The sequence below is a fragment of the Tachypleus tridentatus genome, chromosome 2, assembly GCF_004210375.1.
Source record: "Tachypleus tridentatus isolate NWPU-2018 chromosome 2, ASM421037v1, whole genome shotgun sequence".
In the NCBI taxonomy this organism is placed as follows: domain Eukaryota; kingdom Metazoa; phylum Arthropoda; class Merostomata; order Xiphosura; family Limulidae; genus Tachypleus; species Tachypleus tridentatus.
The window spans coordinates 77,557,204-77,578,249 of NC_134826.1; the positions used below are offsets into that span (position 1 = coordinate 77,557,204).

The window sequence follows — 21,046 nt, forward strand, 5'->3', positions numbered from 1 at the left end:
GTAAAAGAAAGGCATGAACATGAATTACTGTGTTCTTCTGTTGAAATTCCACACAGAACTATGAAAATTATTATTAGAGAAGACTAAGTAATTTTCAAACACTACATGACTTCTTCCTGCAGCATCTACTGTATTTTAGAACCACTGGCCTCCATAGTTTTCTAGTAAAGTTGTTATGGTGATTGTTTAGGTGGACGAATATTACCTGTGTCTATATAGTGCTAATTCACTGTTGTTTTACCTATTTGACAATCTTGTCTCATAGAGACATTGGTCTACTCATCCAACAAGAAACTGATTTAGCTTTATTGTTTTGGGTCCATATTGTCAGCACAATTGTCAACCAATGCCACCAGATATTTTGACAACCTTATGTTTGCTCTTAGTTAAGTTGTGATGAAATCTACCCCAACATTACCACTAGCATAGCTATTTTCACTTTATTTTTCTTACTTACGACTATTTCAGCAACAAGATATAGAGATGATCATCCACAATTAGAAAACAACAAAGAAAATTCATCTCTGCTTGGGCAGGTCATCACACATGTTAATGGTTTTTACATTACGGGCAGGAAATAGTTCATTTCGGTGATGCTTCTATAACTGCATTACATAGAATTATTTCAGTAATGCATGAAGTGTTACCCAAATTAAACCAAATAACACGAATTGTCTGCATGGGGATTATTATTCCCTGAGTGGCAATGAAGGACTTTTCCACTGAAGATTAACTCTTCCTTTGCACAGGCAAAACTGATTAATATGCTTCATAACACATCCACCTTGAGGAAGCCTATTCCAGATCTGAGATTGGAGAGATCATTTTCATTTATAGGTGACACCACCTTCACTAATCCAGAACTATATCTCTTTCCTAATACCTAGGTTATTTTCAACTGCCAAAATAAACTGGTAATCACTGTTCATGGCGGTAGTCTCTATTGGAGGGCTTGAAAGATAGTAAAGTTCGCTCCTGTATCTATGAGGACCTCAGCTTCCCACCTTTGTACTCTTGGTGGCATACATCAAACTTTAGTGAACTGAGTCTACTAAACACTTTGTAGCAAGCTAGCTGCTCTACTTTCCCATGCTGATGACCAAACCCATCCTGGGCTACATCAATTTCTCTGAGCATTTCCCACAACATCTATTGCCATATGTTGATTATCTTGAACCTATTGATATGATGGCTGCTACCAATACCATTGCATACTTTACCACTGAAAAATGTTCTGACATAATGGGTTAGCAAGCATCTGCTGAGCCATTGGCTGAAGTCAATAGCCCTGCTGCTTTTGCTGTGCTGCATAGTATGGTAAATCAAACACGTTTTTCCCAATTCTGGCTGCAATATGTAACTCATAGTTGTACTATGCTGAAGCATGTGCCCTTGCGATAGTATGTACACGGCGGGTAAACTTACTATTACATATATGCTGTGATAGACATTGCTGCATGAAAGAACCAACAGAGTCCTCCTACCCTTATGGTAGCATATATCCCCTGTTTTGACCATGCTGCAGCATATAACTTGTAATGGGCCGAGTGTAGTTTGCTACACATGATAGGACTAGCATAGCTCTGCTCACTCAATAAAGACCAATGTGATTGTCTCAGAGTTCCATCCTGTTGAGGTTGCTAAATGTTAAACCTCCTTTCCATACTACTTTAAACTCCTCACGAGGAGTTATTATAAAAAAAAAGAATTTAAAGAACATCCTGAAGCCAAAGATCCTCACTGGTTTCTTCATCTAAGGAGTTTTTGCTGTGTGATGCATCTCCACTTGCAAAGAATGAATTATACTAGAGACCAATGTTATAATTTTGATGTTTACACTACCATGTTTACTTACCTATATTAATGCAGGAGGATTATTTTAGCTGTGAGGTATGGCCATATATTCCTAAGCCTTTTAGATGTTTCCAGTGTTAGTGGATAAGACATTCAAAACCATTTTGTCATAGTTCTTTTATGTGTGCTTATTGTGGTAATAAAGACCATGCTGCCTGTAAATGTTAACGGAACACTCATTGCGTCAATTGTCGTGGTTCTCACCCTTCTTACTACCGATCTTTCCCAAAGTGGGTGAAGGAAAAAGAAGTCCTGTCAATACTATTTCTTACTCCAAGGCTCGGAAATTATTGTCCCTCCACTCCATCTCAGACATATGCTGCCGCACCACATTCCATTGCATTAATGGGAGTGCAGAAAGATATTTACATGCCTCAGAAAGAGTCTTTCTCCCATCATGTTAAAGTCTTTTGCCCTTTATGGATGCTAGAGTTGACAAGTCTATGTCTGTTCCTGTCTCTTTCCCCACCATTGCTCGGGTCTATCTTCTTCAACACTGAGATAAAGAACGATTATTAGTTCATAACCTCATTCAATGGAATCTCTTGCCCCATTGCCCCAGAGAATGTTCCATAGAGATTAATATACCCCTTTCTACTAAGGGAACACGTCATGGTCACATGAAGAATGGTTCCTTGTCCAGTTCTCCTCCACCTAAATAAAAATGGCCACTTTGATACACTAGAACTGTCAGGGTTTCCATTCTAATTTGTATGATATTAAGAATACGATCAATTCCTATCGTTTTGTGTGTCTCTCTTTAAAAGAAACATTGCTGAGACCTTCTGCCAATGTCACCTTTTGAAAATTTTCTTTATACCAGAATGACAGATTGTACAAGGATAACTTCATGAAGGTGTAGAATTAGTAGTTGACAAGCAGAGATGATCAGGTAGATACTGATGACCTCGTGGAACAGTTACTATCCTTCTTTTTTATCATGAGTGACTTTAATGGACATAATCTCCTTTGGTGTGATACTGGTGTTGATGGGAGGGCCATTCTGTATAGTGCATGCTTTCAAATTATAACACGTCTCTCTCCAATACTGGTTATTTTAGCTATTTTCATGCACCTAGGGAACCTTTTACTGTATTGATCTATCTATCTGTTCCCTTTCACTTTTTTGCAGGGTTGACAGTAACCAATGGAGCAGTGATAACTTTCCCTCGTTTTTAAGGACGTTGGCCATGGTTGATGCCAGCAGACCCAAGTGTCATGGCAGAAGTTGAAGAAGGCTTGCAGGCTTTCTTTCAACTTTCTATCTGAAAACTCATTCCTGCCATCGTTAATCTTCAATCTATTAATGACTGAGTGGAAGCAGTAACTAGCTGTATAATTTAAGCAGATGATCATTCTATCTCCAAAACCTCAACATATTTCCCATGATATCCTTGTCCATGGTGTTTGTCTGTCTGCCAGTAGGAATAGAAGGTTCAGAAACAGCCCTGGGATGCCTTTTGCAGATATTCCACCCTTTTCAACCACATTGCTTTCCAGTGGGCCTGTGTCATGTTTGGCAGGTCAGATGTTAAAGCTTTAAGGAACCTTGGATTAAGTTCAACAGATGCATATTTTCTTTCACCAGTTTTAAAGCCACCTGGGACAAGATTCTGAAGGTCAATGGAAGGTATTTTTCCACCCATTTTCAATCTTGTTCTCCTATGGCCAGGAAGTTGTTAATCTTCAGATCATCGGCAATACTCATGGTAGGAGCTTTGCTTATCTCACCAGCACTTCTATTTCTTTCCCTGCCTTATTGGTCATCAACTTTCAAGCTGGCAACTGGGCAAATTGTTTCTATGATTATAATTAGCCATTTACGCTAGTGGAACTTAAGCTTAATATTCATCAATGTGGCAGTACATCAGTTGTTGGACCTGGTGAAGTTCACTATGAGATATTGCCTCATCTGTCTTATGACTTTCTTTTTATTATTTTGGTTGTTTTAAACTAGGTCTGGCAGGAGAATATCTTTCCTGATGCTTAGCACACAGCTACTGTTCTTCATTTTATAAAGTCTGAGAAGGATCCCAAGATTCCTTCTAATTATTGTTTCACTGCTTTGACTAGCTGACTCTCTAAGGTCATGGAGAGGATGATTAGTGCTCATCTTGTTTGGTTTATTTAATTATAGAATTTTCTCTTAGCCACCCAATGTGGTTTTTATCTACATCGCTCCACCATGAACCACCAGGCTTGACTTTAAACCTCGATCACGGAAGCCTTCTTCAAGAAAAAGCATTTGGATTTTGACTTCTTTGATCTTGAGAAGGCTTTACACATTACATGGAAGTTTCGTATTTCAAAGAACATCTATTTTGTGGTTACATGGCTATTTATTCATTTTAATTTGTAACTTTTACATGTTAGTTTGACACTTTTATGCTCTTTCTGACAGGAACTTAGAATCCCTCTGGGAGGTCTTGAGTGTCATTCTTTCCAGTATCAAGGTCAATAATATCACTAAACAACATTCTTCTACTGACGCAACCGGCCTCTATGTCGATGACTACATTTCTTATTGGTCGTCAAACGTGAGATTTATTCAGTGGCAGCTTTATATTACCCTCACTTCTTTGCTGAAGTGAATCACAGCTAACGGTTTTACTTTCTTTTTTTCTGAAACTGTTTGTATTCATTTCTTCCACCAATGGAGTTTACATCTTTATTCTAAACTCTGTCTCAATGGTGTCATTTTTCTTATGGTTCCTAAAGCAAAATGTTTGACTTATTTTTTACAGTAAGTTTACATTAATTTCTCATATCCAGCGGCTTCGTGTCAAGTGTGTAGAAGCACTGAACATAATCTGTGTCCTCTCTTCAATCTCTTCCTCTCTGCACAATGGTTAAATATTGAATTTGAAGATTTATCATGAACCCATACATTCAAAACTAGACAATGGGTCTTTGGTTTATGTTTTGCCAGGTTATCTATATGAGGCTTGAACTCTGCCTAAGGATCTTCTATACTTTGCTATCCATTTATTTTAGTGCCTACGTTTTTTCAATATACTCTTCTTTTATTACATATGACATATGTTATGTTTGTTTGTTTAGAATTAAACACATAGCTACACAATGGGTTATATGTTCTCTGCACACTACCGGTATCGAAATCCAGTTTTAGCGGTGTTAGTCTACAGACATACTGCTGTGCCAATGGGAAGAGACGTATATTCTTGATTGTTTATTGTGCAAGACACACATCTTCTCGAAATTTATAGGAGATTTTTGAGAATAAGAATCAACAATATTTGTTTTACGAAAACGTACTAGAACACTGTTAAAACTCCAAGAAATTCGCGTGAGTCGTATAAAAGCAGCTAAGCGGGAGACAGAAGGTTATTTTTAGTCAATGTGCTATAGTCTTGAAAGCTATAATTGTGATTAATGCCTATTATGTGAAAAACAAGAGATGTGTGCCAGAAAACGTGTATAGATTTCGAATATTACAAATCATTTAACTTCAGTGAATTAACTTCGGACTTAGTATTTTTGCGACGGCAATAGATATTGTCGTCGAAGAAAACTTACAGGTGCTTTAATCTCAGCCAGCCATCAAAATAAATGTGCAGGTGTATCAACAAAGAATTAATTTGCTTTTCGTGAACGTTTATAAAAAAAAATTCAGTTCCAGATCTGATATAAGATTCTATATCGCTTGCAAGTTTGTAAACCTCTTGTATATAAATCATCATTTGTAATAGCTATTATCAATAACAGTTATTATAAATTGTATTGTTTTTGTTTTTGTACACTGAAATACATTTTTGTTGTAAAAGAAAATTGTGTTTATTAATTTTGTTGGCAAATATCATGCATTTAATGCATATAATCATTTAATTAACTTCTAAATTAAAATTATAATTTCAGGTTGTTTGAGATGTTAGTACGTAGTTATGTACATAACATAACAAATCAGAGATTCGTCTGAAATCATTGTAATATGTAAACCTCCAGTATTTGCAGCTTTCTTTACAATATGCCACCAAGCTATCATCCTTACAACAGTACATCGCCTGGAGTTGTGTCTTTTTTTTCAATGGACTATGCTGTTTTGGAATAGATGGTCTGCCATTACTCATTTTGGCCTTTTTATCTAGGTGAAGCTGGCTGAATTGGGTTTATCATTGGATAATAATGCTGAATCCAAAGATCATCTCATATCACCATGATTCATTACCATCCCCCACCCGTTTGGCACTTTTTTAGTTATCTGAGGAATGCAGACACTCATGACTGGAAGTACTATCTTCTCTTTACCGAACATCCCTTGAACTATTCTTCTGTTTCTATTTTTACAGATGATTCAAAGTCAGATGCCTCTGTGTGCTCTTCCATAGTTTGTTCCTTTATTCCTACCTACGTAAAACCGACTCACGCACACCGCAAATATACGGCATCCCCAAACCTCATAAACCAGATTGTCCATTACGACCAATAATGTCCACATATGAATCGTTTAATTACAATCTTGGTAAATATATAGCATGGGCATTCTCCAAATATGTAACATCAGCCAGCTCATTCATCAAAGACTCTTTTAATTTCAAGTCTAATCTAAATCAACTTAATCATAAAGCCTTAATGGCCAGTTTCGATGTTATATCCCTCTTTACAGAAGTTCCAACCACTGAAGCCTGCAAGATAGCTTTAGAACTCTATATCCGAGACCCTAACCCAACCATAGACATTCCCAATAACCAGTTAGCAACCCTCATAGAATTCACCACGATAAAGACAAACTTCATGTTCAACAACCAAAACTATATACAAACAAATGGCCTAAGCATGGGCAACCCAGTATCACCAGTTCTAGCCAATATTTTTATGACACAAGTTGAAACACAAGCAATTAACACAGCATTACATCCACCACTATATTGGTACAGATATGTAGATGACACGGTTGCGGGATTCAAATCTACAGAACACATACTTAATTTTTTCAATCACATTAACTCTATACATCCCAACATTAACTTCACATGTGAACAGGAAGAAAGCAATCAAATATCATTTCTTAACCTCAAAATTACAAGAACCGACACACAATTCAAAACAGAAATCCACCGACAAATCACCTATACTGGACTATACATTCCTTGGGACTCAGCACATGAAACAAAACAAAAACTCAACATACTAAGAAACCAAATAAACACAGCCATAAAACTATGCTTACCAGATAAAATTAACGATGAATTAGACAAAATAAAACAATACTTCATCAACATCAATAAGTTTCCTCCACAAACCGTAGAAAACATTATACGCACCCACCTAGACAGAAAGCAAAATCAACCAACTAAAGTAAATATATCTCACGAATCAAAAAATCACGAAACCATATACTGCTGTATACCATATATTCCTGACATCAGCAAACAAATAACCAACATTTGGCAAAAACTAGTAACAAAATATGACATTCCAGTTAATACCAAATTTATTCAAAAACCAGGCACAAAACTGAGGTCTATACTATGTAAAAACTACACTGACAAACACCACACCAACATTATTTACAAAATACAATGTGATAACTGCCACGACTTCTGTATTGTAGAAACAAGTAGAAAAATGGAAACCAGATTCAAAGAACATAAAAAGTCACCTACACACGTTTTCGAACACTGCAAGTCAAATAAACACAACATAACCATAGAAAACACTCAAATACTAAATAAAGAAACAAACATAAACAAACGCAAAATTAAAGAAACCTTACTTATACAACAACTTAAACCCAGAATAAACCAATATAAAGAAACGCCTTTATACCTATATTAATATAATAAAATAAAATAAAATTGTATATTCAAACATCTAATACCGCCCTCTACATTCCGACACTCAGTTACACAACCCCTTTCAAACATGTGGTTAGCTTCCGGTCAGTTACTTCTTTCTTTGTGAACCTGACGATGACCGAAGAAGGTCTAAACGTTGTTCGCTCTTCTATGTAAAATATTTTCTCAACCCAAACGAGCCGTTTTTGCATATATATCTTCCATAGTTTGTTGTGGCTTCGCAGTTTCTAGCAGGATCTCCTTTACAGGTTATACGTTCAGTGTCAAATTGTAAGAAATTTCTATTGCCTTGAATTATATAGAAGCTAAGCAGTACACTGACTGTACAATTTACTTTGACTTTCTTAGTTGTCTACTGGCTCTGAAATCATTTAACGTTAGTTTTCACCCTGTTCTCGTCAATATTCAAGAACGACTAGCCGTTTTTCTTTATCTTCCATTTCTATCCAGTTTTTCAGGACAATTGGTTATATAGGTATTTGCAGAAACAAACTTGCTGACATTGCAGCAGTCAATAGGACTTTCCATTATATGGACTATGATCAGGGTTTGGCTTCGCACCAGTTGGCAGTCGATTTGAAGTAAGCAACATAATAATAAGCTATCCAAATCAAACCTTCTATTGCACTTTGGACGGTTTGTCTCCATAAGAATGAGAAGGAGGAAGTTTTCTTGGCTAGGCTATACATTGGTCGCAATTTTTAACCTATTGTTTTCTTTTATGTTGGACTGATCCACCAATTTCTTTTCACATTCATGTCACAATTGCCCACATTTTAATTCGTGTCGTCTTAACGATTTTGTGCGACTGCACCATTTTCGACACGTATTTTCTAAGGGTTTACTTCAAACGTTGAAAGATGTTATTAGTTATGGTGACACTGTCCAACTTGATTGTGTTTGTAGTTCTTTTGCAGACCACAAACCTTTTTAACTCTATTTAAGTTTTAACCTGAGTTTTAAGTTTTGTTTACTTTTTAACACAGATAGTCTAGTTCGTTTGGGGGGGGGGAGGGCAAAAGAAAATGCCAACAAACCAACCAATTATAGAGAACAAAAACATGAAGCAACCAGAGAAAAATAAGTTTAATGGCTTTTTTGACCACGTTTATCGGCTTACAACGTTAAAATCCGTGGTTTCATACCAATGATATACATCTCACACATTGCTTATTGTGCTACTTTGTGTTGAACAAAATACAAACAAAAAATTGACCTTGTTCTACTGCCATTACAACACAGAAACTAAATAACCGGATAGAAGTAAAAATCTTTACATCCATAAAGCATATATATAAGATATATGATACGCCTGTATGTTACAGTTCTAACAAACATAAACTAAAAGACAAATACATCTTATAATTGGTTAAATTCTTTTTTAAATATCATTTGTTTGTTTGGAAATTTCGCACAAAGCTACTCGAGGGCTATCTGTGCTAGCCGTCCCTAATTTAGCAGTGTAAGACTAGAGGGAAGGCAGCTAGTCATCACCACCCACCGCCAACTCTTGGGCTACTCTTTTACCAACGAATAGTGGGATTGACCGTCACATTATACACCCTCACGGCTGGGAGGGCGAGCATGTTTAGCGCGACGCGGGCGCGAACCCGCGACCCTCGGATTACGAGTCGCACGCCTTACGCGCTAGGCCATGCCGGGCCATTTTAAATATCAATTTTTGGTTTTTGTTCTACGTTTTTTTTATATGCACTCCAATGATTTTATTTGTTACTTTTTAATTAATAATATTCAAAAATAAAGAACCGCTTGTTTTATGATACCGAAAACAATGGTGCAAAAATCACCAAGCAACAAACCTAATATTCTTATGGATTTAGCAGATATTCATTCGTTTTTTAGTATGAATATTACTTAATTTTGACGTCACTACAGTATACTGTGGATACGTATGTGTGTAAACTTAAAGCATCAGTTTCAAAACAAACGTGGAGAAGGGGTTGTGGTGAGCTATTTTTGTGCTAGGTTAAAAATAATGTTGCAAGTTGCGGCTACACGCTTGTAGGAAACGCCATTTAGAAACTGTATCGAGTCATATTAGTATATACTATATAGTATTAAAAGCCTTGGTAAGCAAATCCTAGTGATATTATCACTGACATTAACACTGTGCTAGTATTGATAATAATAATTATAATAGTGATATTATTAATAATAGTAATAAATGAATAGCACTAATTTAAAATAATTAACCTCTGTTAGCTTCATAACGTAATTAAACGGGCGACGCTAAAGATTTTATCTTTATTTTAAACAAAAATGGTGATGCTAAAGTGTTCAGTAGTAAAGATAAACATGCATCTTGTACATTTTCGTACTTCATAAATGGAAGTGCAATAACAATTATTATTAATAACAGTATTAATACTGGCTTAATCTATTTATTGATAATATCACTGCAACACTTTTCTTTGTTTATTAGTTACTAATACTATCCCTTTGACTTTTATTTAAACATTCACAAAGTAAATGCAAGAAGTTTAGTTACTAAACTACTATGCATTTATTATATAACTTACATCGGTAATACATACACTTTACACAGTTCTGAAATTCATATGGAATAATAGTATTAGTAGCAAATGGTTATTAACTTCTGGTCAGAACAAGCTATGTACTTAGAGTGAAACTAAAGAACAAACCAGCAGCCAATACAGACAATTATATGTATGTTTTTCATACAGAATAAGATTAGAATGCATTTTTTCATAAGCTGGTTGCTGTTGTTGTTAATGGTATTTTTTATTCTAATTAGTGAAGGATAAATTAAAGAATATTCTAATGACAATATTAATACTACCAAGGCTTGTTTAGTATTGGTCATCCTCTAAAATATACTTGAAGCACATCCTTATCATCCAAATGTTTATCAGTCCTTCCTCAAATCTTCAAGTTATTTCATCTGCTACACCTCAATGTAGCCTATTTCAAAAGCTAACCCTGTTGTTAAAGAAATAAAACTGCTTTAACCAAAATAAGTTATATCTTGTTAAAGTTTAAATTTTTTTGTTCTATAGCTCATTAAGTATGAAAACAGAAAATTCATAATACCATCAATTCCCTTAATAATCTTAAACACGTCAATAAGATCCTCTAACTCGGTAATTTTAACCTCTTAGTATGACAACCTTTCCATCTTAGAATCCCACTAGTTTTCTCCAGAATCCTATTCAACAGTTCAATGCACTTCTTAAGGTAAGGATCCCAAGACTGAACAAAAATTCCAGATACGTCTATCTAGTGATTTTAACAATGAAATTGTAACCTCTTTATACTTGTACTCAATGTTTCTGTAGATACAACCAAAATATTATTTGCTCTTTCACTAGCAACAGCATGCTGCATGGATGGCTTAAGAGACTGATCAACAAGAACACAAGCTTATTTGTATCAAAAGTATACTTATTTAAATATAAATAACCCACATGCCTAACTCACTATGTTATCAAAATATTTTGCAGAGCAACAGCATCCTTCTCACAGCTATCAACAACCAAGACCCTAATATCAGCAAATTTATGTAACTTAATAGCCATTCCTTCATCAAAGATGTAAAAAAACAGTAGAGGTCCTAACACTGAACCCTGAGGTATCACACTTATGACATTAATCCAGTTTGAACTCCATTTATAACAACATTCTGGTTAAAAAGATAATTTATTTTAACAAGTCTTTTATGTGGCACCTAATCAAATGTTTTCTGGAAATCCAGTACACACATTTAAAGGTATCTACATAAGCAGTAATTAATATCTTCAAAGGATATCAAAAGATTACTAAGGCAAAGATTTCTCCAAATGAAACAATGTTTACGATCCAAAAAGATTTTGTTCTTTGTTAAATTGGAAGTGTGATGTTTGAATAGAATCTCGGCTTTCATTGTTATACTTTTCCATTAGTAAACTTCAGAAAACTACTTTTATGACTATTTTACAATATGGTAACACTTTATTACTGAAGTTCTGGTTTTGTTTGTTCTTCCAGTGAGAAATAGGGATTTTATTCTCTATGTAAAGTCAAAACAGGTTAGTTTGTTATGTTAGTCAGGTGTGGTATGACAACATATCTTGTTTAATTCCTTTCTCAGGTTCATTAACCAGCTTTACAATCCTCTTTTTATTAGTGATAAATTGTTTTCCTTATACTGGTTTGTTTACATTGTTATAAGATGGAATGTATAGTTTACTAGATTGTAGTGTATTCTAAAGCTTTATAACTTTTACATAGATCATAATATAAAGACTGTTTCACTCTATCAAATGGTGATAAAATTATAGTTATGGCTAGAGCTAGGTAGGCACTAGATCTTTTGAGCAAAGATGAACAAATGTAAGAAATCTTGGCTTTGATTATTCAGTGGTTTTCAACTTTGAGATACGGGATACTAGAGATAAAGCAACTATTCCAGGCAACTTCAAATCTAGCTTCTAGTGGCCTGTAGAGAAGAAAATCCAGAAGGCTTTTGTATTGTTTTAATATGGGCATCATTGTCATCCTATATACAGAGTACTAGCTCACTTTCTGATTGTCGAAACTAGTAGGAAGTGACTTCCTTGGGGAAGTAATGTGTGACCCAGAAGTGTGATCATTTTTTAAACTTTCCCGTATTTTCTCAAGTTCAGACTTAATGTGATCATCTTATTCAACTTTGCAACCTTTAAGGTCAAATAATATTTATTGATTAAACCTTCATTGTAGAAAATTAAAGAAAAATTAGGATTTAATAACCTAATTGTCTTAAAATATTGAGATATGAACCTTCTATAACCTAAGGCCCAACTTCTCTCCTAACATTTTGCTTACTCTTCATCTAATTAAAGTAATCTTCACTGTTAATTTTTTTCATTTTCAGTTAAACTTATCCTTTACTAGTTTTAGACAGGTAGAGATGATACAAAGCTGAATTTTTAGTCAAATTTCCTATAGCATATCAGATGATATATCAGTAACTGTTGTAATTAAAAGTCTATTAGATCTCCTGTAAAAAAATTTAGCTGCATGCAACTTTTTACAATTTAGCTAAAAATAGCCCTACTTCAGGCCACAGTTTGACCATGTCACCAGTTATTCAGCCTTTTCAGATTTTTACCATATATTCTTACATCTCTGAATATGATCTACAAAAAAAATCAAGGTGTTCAACCTACCATTTGAGTTATAATTTTTTAAAGTATCCTCTGACCATATGTTGTTTACTTGAAAAAACAACTACAATTCAGATGCATTACTGTGTGCAAATATATCCATACAATTTTGAAAAATACCTGTCAGAGTTTTACGAATCCCACTGAAATATTCTAACCAGCCTTTCACAATGTTAAATAATGAAGTTGTAAGAAACAAGAAAGAATTGATTCTTTTCTGAACAAGTTTATTGGCATAACTAGTTAGATCACATGGCAATGCAAATATATTGTATATGCATTACAGTTATGCAGATATGGCTGAGTTTAAGATTCATAATATAATAAATACAAAGGTAAATCAGACACAAAAAGCACAGTGCTACAACAGGGGATAACTGAGAAAGATTATAGTCACACCAAACTGAAATAATCATGACAATGAAATGTTTCAAAAACTGCTTTGGGGATAAATTAGCCTTAACAACATCAAATAAACTTTGCTTTGTTTAGACAGCTTGAATAAATTTCTGAAATTTGAGGTCATGAAAACAGTTTGTTTTTTGATATTTTCATAAATGACACTAACACATCGGAATATTTATCTGATCTATCTTTTATGTTTCCCACATACCATTCATGATCGTATAAGCATGCCACACATTTCCCTGGCTGATAATTGTCATTGCTATCATTAGACCCTATTTGAGCTGCTGCAGCATCACTTTCACTGCTACTACCAACAGTTACAACTGTGTACACATCATCATCTGATAGCCTTCTCATATACAATTTGTTGGTAGAGTGGGGAATAAAGCTATGATGTGACCTAATACCTGCCACAGTTTTGCATTATTCAAAGCACTCAAGTAGATCAAACTTTACACATCAAACTACTTCACATGAAGTAGTTCCTTTTTAAGTTTATATTCTTTATACCAGATCATTCTTCTTGCTATATTTCTGCACTTGATCATTTGTAAACATATTCTTGAGCTATGAACTCTTGAAGTTCTTTTTCCCACTTCAAGGATCACACCAACAATATTTTTTTTGTTCTCAGGCCTTAAGTGAGGGTATCTTGGCAGTAGATGTCTATGCTTTTACACATTGGGAGACTGAACACTACATGGGTCAACCTCTGTCCTCAGACATCATGCAGACTCTTCCAAAGTCAATTTATATTATTCAGAATAATGAGGATTTTGATCTTATTTTTTCATCTCCAGAGTTTACTGTTTCTTCCAAATTTTGTGTTTCAGTTTAGTGATGTTTTATCCCCTGATCGTCAGGTACATGCAGATCGTTTTGTCTCACAATTAAGTGAGTGGATCAACATACCGTACTTACCGAGGACTTCTGTTCAATATTCTCTTTCATATCATAATGTGGATTGTTTGTTTTTAGATTGGTAATTGTTGGGTTCATTATGCAGTTTCCTATTTGGAAGAGGGTTTCTGAATCTGATGTTAATCTTACCTATACTAAATATACTTCCTGTTGTCTTACTCTAAGTAGCCTTCTCTATGGTATCTTTCATCCATGCATCTCCTATCAGAGGCTCTTCACAGAAATCCTGAGGGGTTTTCTCCACATTAGCCCACATTTCATCATTGGCTTTGCCGTGGTTTCTTTGTTGTTGAGACAGATTTTATAGGTAGGGACATGGTATTGGCTTGGGTTCATTTAATCTCGACATATCTCTGATGCCATTGATACAGCCCCAGAAACTACCTCCATGTGTATATCTACAATAAATAAAATATTTCTTGATGCACATGAAAAGCAAGTATTTTTTTAAAGTATTCCATATTTCATTTTTCTGGAAATTTACTTTTGCTAAAAAATGCTAAAATTCCCTAAAATGTATATCTATGATTTCATGTACAGTTTTTATTGTGTAATAAATTCCTGTAAAGGATTCCCATCCATCACTTTATTTTTCATAATGGGTAGTTTCAAAATATTTAAACATAATTTGTTTATATATATTTGAATTTTTTTATAGAGTTAATGAAGGAAGAATGTTTTATTTTTAATTATAGCTGCAAAATGGCAAATAACTGTTCTTCAAATCAATCAAAAATCAAAACCATTGATGAAACCTGTGAAAAGAGCAGAGCTCAAGAACTTAAGGAAGAAGGAAACAAATTGTTTAAAGCAGGTGATCACCAGGGTGCCATTAAAACGTACACAAAAGCTCTAAACTTGTGTCCAGAAAAATGCCAAGAAAGGATAGTGTGTTTGAAAAATAGGGCAGCAGCCTTTTTGAAACTTGGGCAGTATGAGAATGCTGTTAAAGATACTAATGCAGGTTTGTTTGTTTGTTTTGGTGTGTGTGTGTGTGTGTGTACTGTTATATATTTTTGAATTTAATATTGAAATTAAACATTAAGATATGAATAAGATACATTTATCTTGTATCTTAATATATATATATACTAGAAGAATTAATAAGTAATCAAAATTTATGTTACTGCAATGTTAAGTAAATTGAGCAGTTAACTCAATTACAGCAATTAGTTTCTTGTGAAATAATAAATCAAATTATGATTAAATCAATTAATTTTATGAAAATAATAATAAACATTAGTGTTTTTTGATTATTGTTTAGGTTTCAATTATTTCAGTTATTCATGTCTCATGAGAATAATTGGTGTATTGTATGTAATGAATTAATGATAAAGAACCAGTTTATAAAATAATAAAGGAAATGAATTGAAAAAAATGTTTATAAAAAGTATATTAAAAGAAAAAAGAATCCTCATAAGCTTATATACTAAGTATTGCACCACTCAGTTGAGTTTAAATTTTATAGACATCTGTTTAACAAATGATTATACAAATTTATGTGTTATCATAGCAAGGTTTCACCCAAGACCTAAACAGAAACTATAGGAAAGCTTCAAATCAAGGAGTGGTAGATCCTTAGTAGAAATAGTTATTCTTTTGGATGAGTTTTCCTTCCTCAGTGGGCCATACTTTTTCAGAACAGATGATCTGCAGTTGTTCCTTTCAGCCTTTGTATTGAGGCGAAGTTGGATGAATTGGGTCTGTCCTTGGATAACATTGCTGTATTCACTAGTTGGCCCATCCCACCATGGCTTATTACAGTCCCCAAATGTGACATTTCATTAAGTCATCTGAGAAAAGTAGATACTATTGATTGGAAATACTGTCTGTTATTTCCTGAAAATCTTCCAAATCATCCTTCCATTCCTATTTATATGGATGATTCAAAATCAGGTGACTCTGTGGGCTCTGTCGTGGTTTGTTGTGGTTCAGTGGTTTTATACAGAAATCCCCTCTACAGCTTCTTTGTTCACTGCCAAACTGTATACCATTTCTCACATAGAAGCTAAGCAGTATTCAAATTGCACTATTTATACCGACTTGCTTAATTCTCTACTTTCTCTGGAATTGCTTCATGTTAGTTCTCATCCTGTTCTCATTGATATTCAAAATTGACTGGTCCATTTCTCTTTAACATCTGCTTCTATGACGTTTTTCTGGATATTGGACCATGTTGGTATTCGAGGGAACAAGCTCGCCAACACCGCAGCTACATGTGTCTGCTCTGGCACTGTCACTGCTTTGCCTGTTTCATACATGGACTGTGGTCCTGTATTCGATGCTCAGCTAGTTAGTTGTCGGCTTGGAGTTAGTAACATGATAACAAGCTTTTTGAGATAAGACCTTTTGTTGCTCCTTGGCTGTCTTGCATCCTTAAGGATCAAAGGAGGAAGTTGTCCTGGCTGGGCTATGCACTTATCAGTTTTTTAACTCATCGTTTTCTTTTATCTGGGAGTGATACTGATGCACCAGTGTGTGGTTTGTGTGACACTCAAGTCAAAATAGCCCATGTGTTACCATCATGCTGTCATCACAACCATGAGCATTGGTACCATTATAAATATATTTTTACCATGGACTCTTGTCGTTAGACATTGTCATTGGCAATGGTGAAAACTGTCCACGTCAGTCATGCTTTTAAATTTTCAAGAGCTATTGGCATTTTAAGCTCTTAAGTTTTTAGTATGAAAATTGGTCTTTGTTTTGCTTTGACACAATTTCTTTTTACGTATTTTAATAATTTTATTTTTTATTTTTACTTTTTTACCAATTCTTTGGCACAGATAGTCTGGTTGGTTATACCAATAAATGCCAAACAACTAACCTTTGATTTTTGCAAATGATTACAGCTTGTTCATCACACAACTTATAAAAACAGTTTGTTCCAATTTCTTAAATGATTTACTATCTGATGGGTTTATGGGGCTATGTTTGGTGTACAAAACAAGCAACATCTTGTAAAGTAGCACATTTTAAATTCCTCACTAAGCAATTAATTGTCTTCTGTTGCCATTGTTCTTGCTTAATGTGTTTTGCCTATCTTCTTGAAGCTCTCAAATGCTTTTTACTACATTTTTTTATCAGAACTACTCTGTACATTTCTCTGCTTGTCTTGAATTCAATCTTTTTTCACCCTTATTTCATTTCTCACATTTTTGTTTGCTTTTCTGTAATTGGGACTGCCAGATTCTAAATTAATAGTGTTTAGCTTTTTAAGCTTATTTGTGTATCTCACATTTTCATGATTTTGCTTTTTGTGATTGGTTCTTAGATTTTCCAAGCAAATCTCCTGCTGTTTCTGTGATCACTTGAGTGATTCCAGTTGTAATATTCTGTATGTCAGTTAACATGAGAAGTGGTTCATATAAATCTTTTTTTTTTTTTATGTTGAAGTCAGCCTTTGTTGCAGGATCCTCGAGCTTATTTCGGTAATATTTGACTCTTGGTGTGTTTTTGTTTGCAATGTTCTTCAGTTTTAGCTTTATTGTCATCATTAATAAATTGTCATTACACATTTAGATCTGAGAGATGATCTGGTCTTACTCAGGTTGATGCTTGATCAGAATCAATTAGACATGAAAATGTTGTTCATTTGATTCTTGCAGGTATCATAGGCAGGAAACTGTCACTCTTTTCAAACTTTAGCAAGCTCATGCCTTTGTCTTTAGTTTCCCCTGGTCCATGTTTTCCAGCTGTATTGTGCCATTCTCTGTGTTTAGTGCAACCAACTTTTGCATTTTAGTCATTTTGTAGGACAAGAATGCCTGTTTTTGATGGTAAATCTGTTATTTCTAAATTTTTTGTACAATTTCACTGTTTCTTTTTCAGTATAATTGTTTATGATGTTGTTTGGATAGAAATAATTTGGTTTGCATTATAAGATATGTTTAACTCAGTCTTTATGTAAATTCAATTTCTCTTTCATGATTATTCTCTTCTCTGCTGTCTGTTTTCAGTTAGTAGCTCTCCTGAGTGTTTTTAGTGAACCTCTGTAAGTCTGAAGAAATTCCATTTGTGGTGGCTCACTTCAACATCAAGGTCTTTTATGTTTACCTGATGTATAAATCATATCTACATTTCAAATTATGATTGTGATTTCTTGCTGGGTGAGTCTGATTCTTGACCCAGTAACATTATTGGCCTCTCTACCCTAGGTTTTCTCAACTCACTAAAATTATAAATTTTGACATCATCTTGTTGAACAGCCCTTGTTAAACTGGACCTTAACAAATAAGCTAAATTGACTTGTGTTATTAGTGATTCTACAGGAAGTGTGACTTGGTGATGGACCCTTCTAATCTCTGGATATGGATGGCCATTCACTCGTAGTATTCTCCTGTTCTATGACACATTTTTGTTTTTTAGTGTTACTATCTTAACCCTTAACCCTCACTCAGGCATTACCACATGGGGTAGCTAATGTATGTATCAGTGACCTGACTATGGAATAAGCTGTAATCACTTACTGCATAGTAGACCAAGAAAGGCTTGGTCTGACTGATGTTCATCTGTACATAGAGGAAAATATGAACTTCATGAATTGCACTGGATTAAAGTTAAAAAAAAATTACAAAATATTGATTGACATATTTTTGAGTAAAAATTGTTGAAACATTGCTAGAATTAACAAATAAAATTGAATTTAAATTTGTGTCTCAAAAACTTTTAATAAGTGGGATTAATATGAGAAAGTAGGGTAAGCCCAATCTTCAAAAGTCAGGCATGATAACTTTAATTTTTAATTCTAAAATTCTTTTACATAAAAATGTTATACTTGTAACATAACTGCTTTGTTTAACATTTAGAAGAAGTAAAAGATTTATTCACTTGTTAATCACCTGCTGTAACTGTATTTTGTTATGCTTTTTCAGACCTGTCATTCCAAACAATTATTATTTTACATGCTTATAAGCTTTATAGGTGTATTTATGAGAATGTTGGGGCCTCGCATGTTATCTATAGTTACACAATTACTGAAATGGTTTGCAACCAACCAAGAGGAATGAATAACTATTATTTATTTATTAGGCAAGTGAATGCTAAATTAAAGTAGAAATCTGCTGATATTTTGATATTCTTCAGGTACCCTAAATTTGAAGTCAAGTAACATAAGAATTAGAATAATATTAATTTATTTTGTAAAATAAAACTCTTAGTTAGGTTATAACTTTATAAAGTTTGCAATAACATATTTTATAAATGAATAGCTCAGGTTATAATCCAGTAAATTGAAAGTTTATCTTTTATTTCTATTAATATGATATTAAAAACAAGTATTTCAAGTTTTTAAATTAAAATTTAATAGTTACAATTATTGATGGTAATATTTAGAAAAAAATATATACCATTGATAAATAGGATTTTCAAAATATTTAAAAATATGTTGGGTATAGAATGATACCAGTTGTATTTTCACTTATTTAGAACATTAACAATATAAAAGAAAATATTTCTCATGAAAATTGTAATTTCTAAACAATAAAAATTTCATTTGTAACAATTATTATGAGAGTTGCAAAGCCTTAAACAAATTTGATAAAAACAAATATCTGGTATCTAGACACATGGTTAGAGTGCCTGGAAAAAGCCAAGTCTTGAATATTTACTATGACAACGTTTAATTATGTTTATACTATTGTATTAACTTAGATATAAGCAGTTATTTGCTGAGGTTAGTTGTATTAATTTCAGAACACCCACTCCCTCAGAAAAGAAAAACCATCATGTTAGTTAATATAACAATGTTATAAAATCATTGAGATCTGATGCTTCTATTTATTATTTCATGGTAGTGTAAATATATCTGGCTATTCTCTTTACTTTTTGAATAAAAAGCAGGGGGCAACCAAGCTTTGCACGTAGAGTAAATTTACACAATTTAACACTTCAATTTGTTGGTTGGTTCTGCCAGTCTGATGCCTTATTTTTAGCCAGTAGTTCAATACTAATGATTGTGGTGGATAACCTTAGTAATTAGCAACAAAGGCAAGACATGGAAGTTACATGGTAATAGGAATTGAACCTGAGACCCTCAAAAACACAAGCTCTCTTCATTATGTAGTTTTGTGCTTATCAACAAAAACATAATGGCAATATTTTGAGTACTTAGATAGTTTGAGTAATAAAAAATGGAAAGTAATGAGTAACTTTTATTTTTATTAGTTATTATTTTTGTTACAGTAAATTTAATCATAATTTTGATTAAGTGCCTGTAAGAAAAAATCAATAACAGAAGTAATTGGGAAAACTAATTTTGTTTCAAGATTATTTTCATGTCGTTAATTGATTAGTTTACAAGGCACTGATCAGTGTGATCACTGCTCATAGATAAATGATTAAACCTTCAAGCTTAAAATGTGTGGAACACATTCCATTGCCTTACAAGTGTTTGATTCTGTTATACAAAGGATGGATGTTTTTTGTATTCTCAAAAGATTAATAATCTGCCTGAAATCACCTTTTTCTTTTAAGAGTATCTTTATTTTTGTTTTTGAATTATTTTTTATGATAGAAGTGGTTTGATGGAGAAACATAACATCAGTATTCAAATATATTCCAACTTGCATTAAAACTAAGTGTTTGGATAAACCTTTCTAATGTTCTAGCCTTGGGAATAGTGTTTAGAAGTAATTTTCGTATTTTTATGTGACTTGTACTTTATGAAGCTGTTGTAGTGAATTTTAGGATGCAGCTTGTTGGGTTATTTTGTGTACCTACTTAGGATTTTTTGCAAATAGATGTGGTTTCAACTTCTTCACTTCTGCTTTCCATATGGAGAAGTGTGTTTTTGTAATCACTGAGGGGCTTTCTTTGCACTAAGTCTTTAAACTGCTCAGTATGTAGCTGTGGGGTCCATACTTTAATATGCCCTCTCCCGTT

The 21,046-nt window shown here is 33.7% G+C and overlaps 1 protein-coding gene across 3 annotated transcripts in view; it reads left to right on the forward strand.

The window, feature by feature from the left end:
- The first annotated feature begins 9,452 nt into the window (after nt 1–9,452).
- Nucleotides 9,453–21,046, forward strand: part of unc-45 (unc-45 myosin chaperone) — a 156,953-nt gene continuing 145,359 nt past the window's right edge. The window contains exons 1-2 of one of the 3 annotated variants that reach the window (XM_076488685.1): nt 9,453–9,636; nt 14,860–15,128. In XM_076488685.1, the coding sequence (XP_076344800.1) occupies nt 14,867–15,128 (262 nt within the window). In that variant the 5' untranslated portion in view covers nt 9,453–9,636; nt 14,860–14,866. Of the gene's footprint in view, nt 9,761–10,857; nt 10,887–14,859; nt 15,129–21,046 lie in introns of those variants that run through there. The other 2 variants (XM_076488684.1, XM_076488683.1) reach the window with 2 other exon arrangements.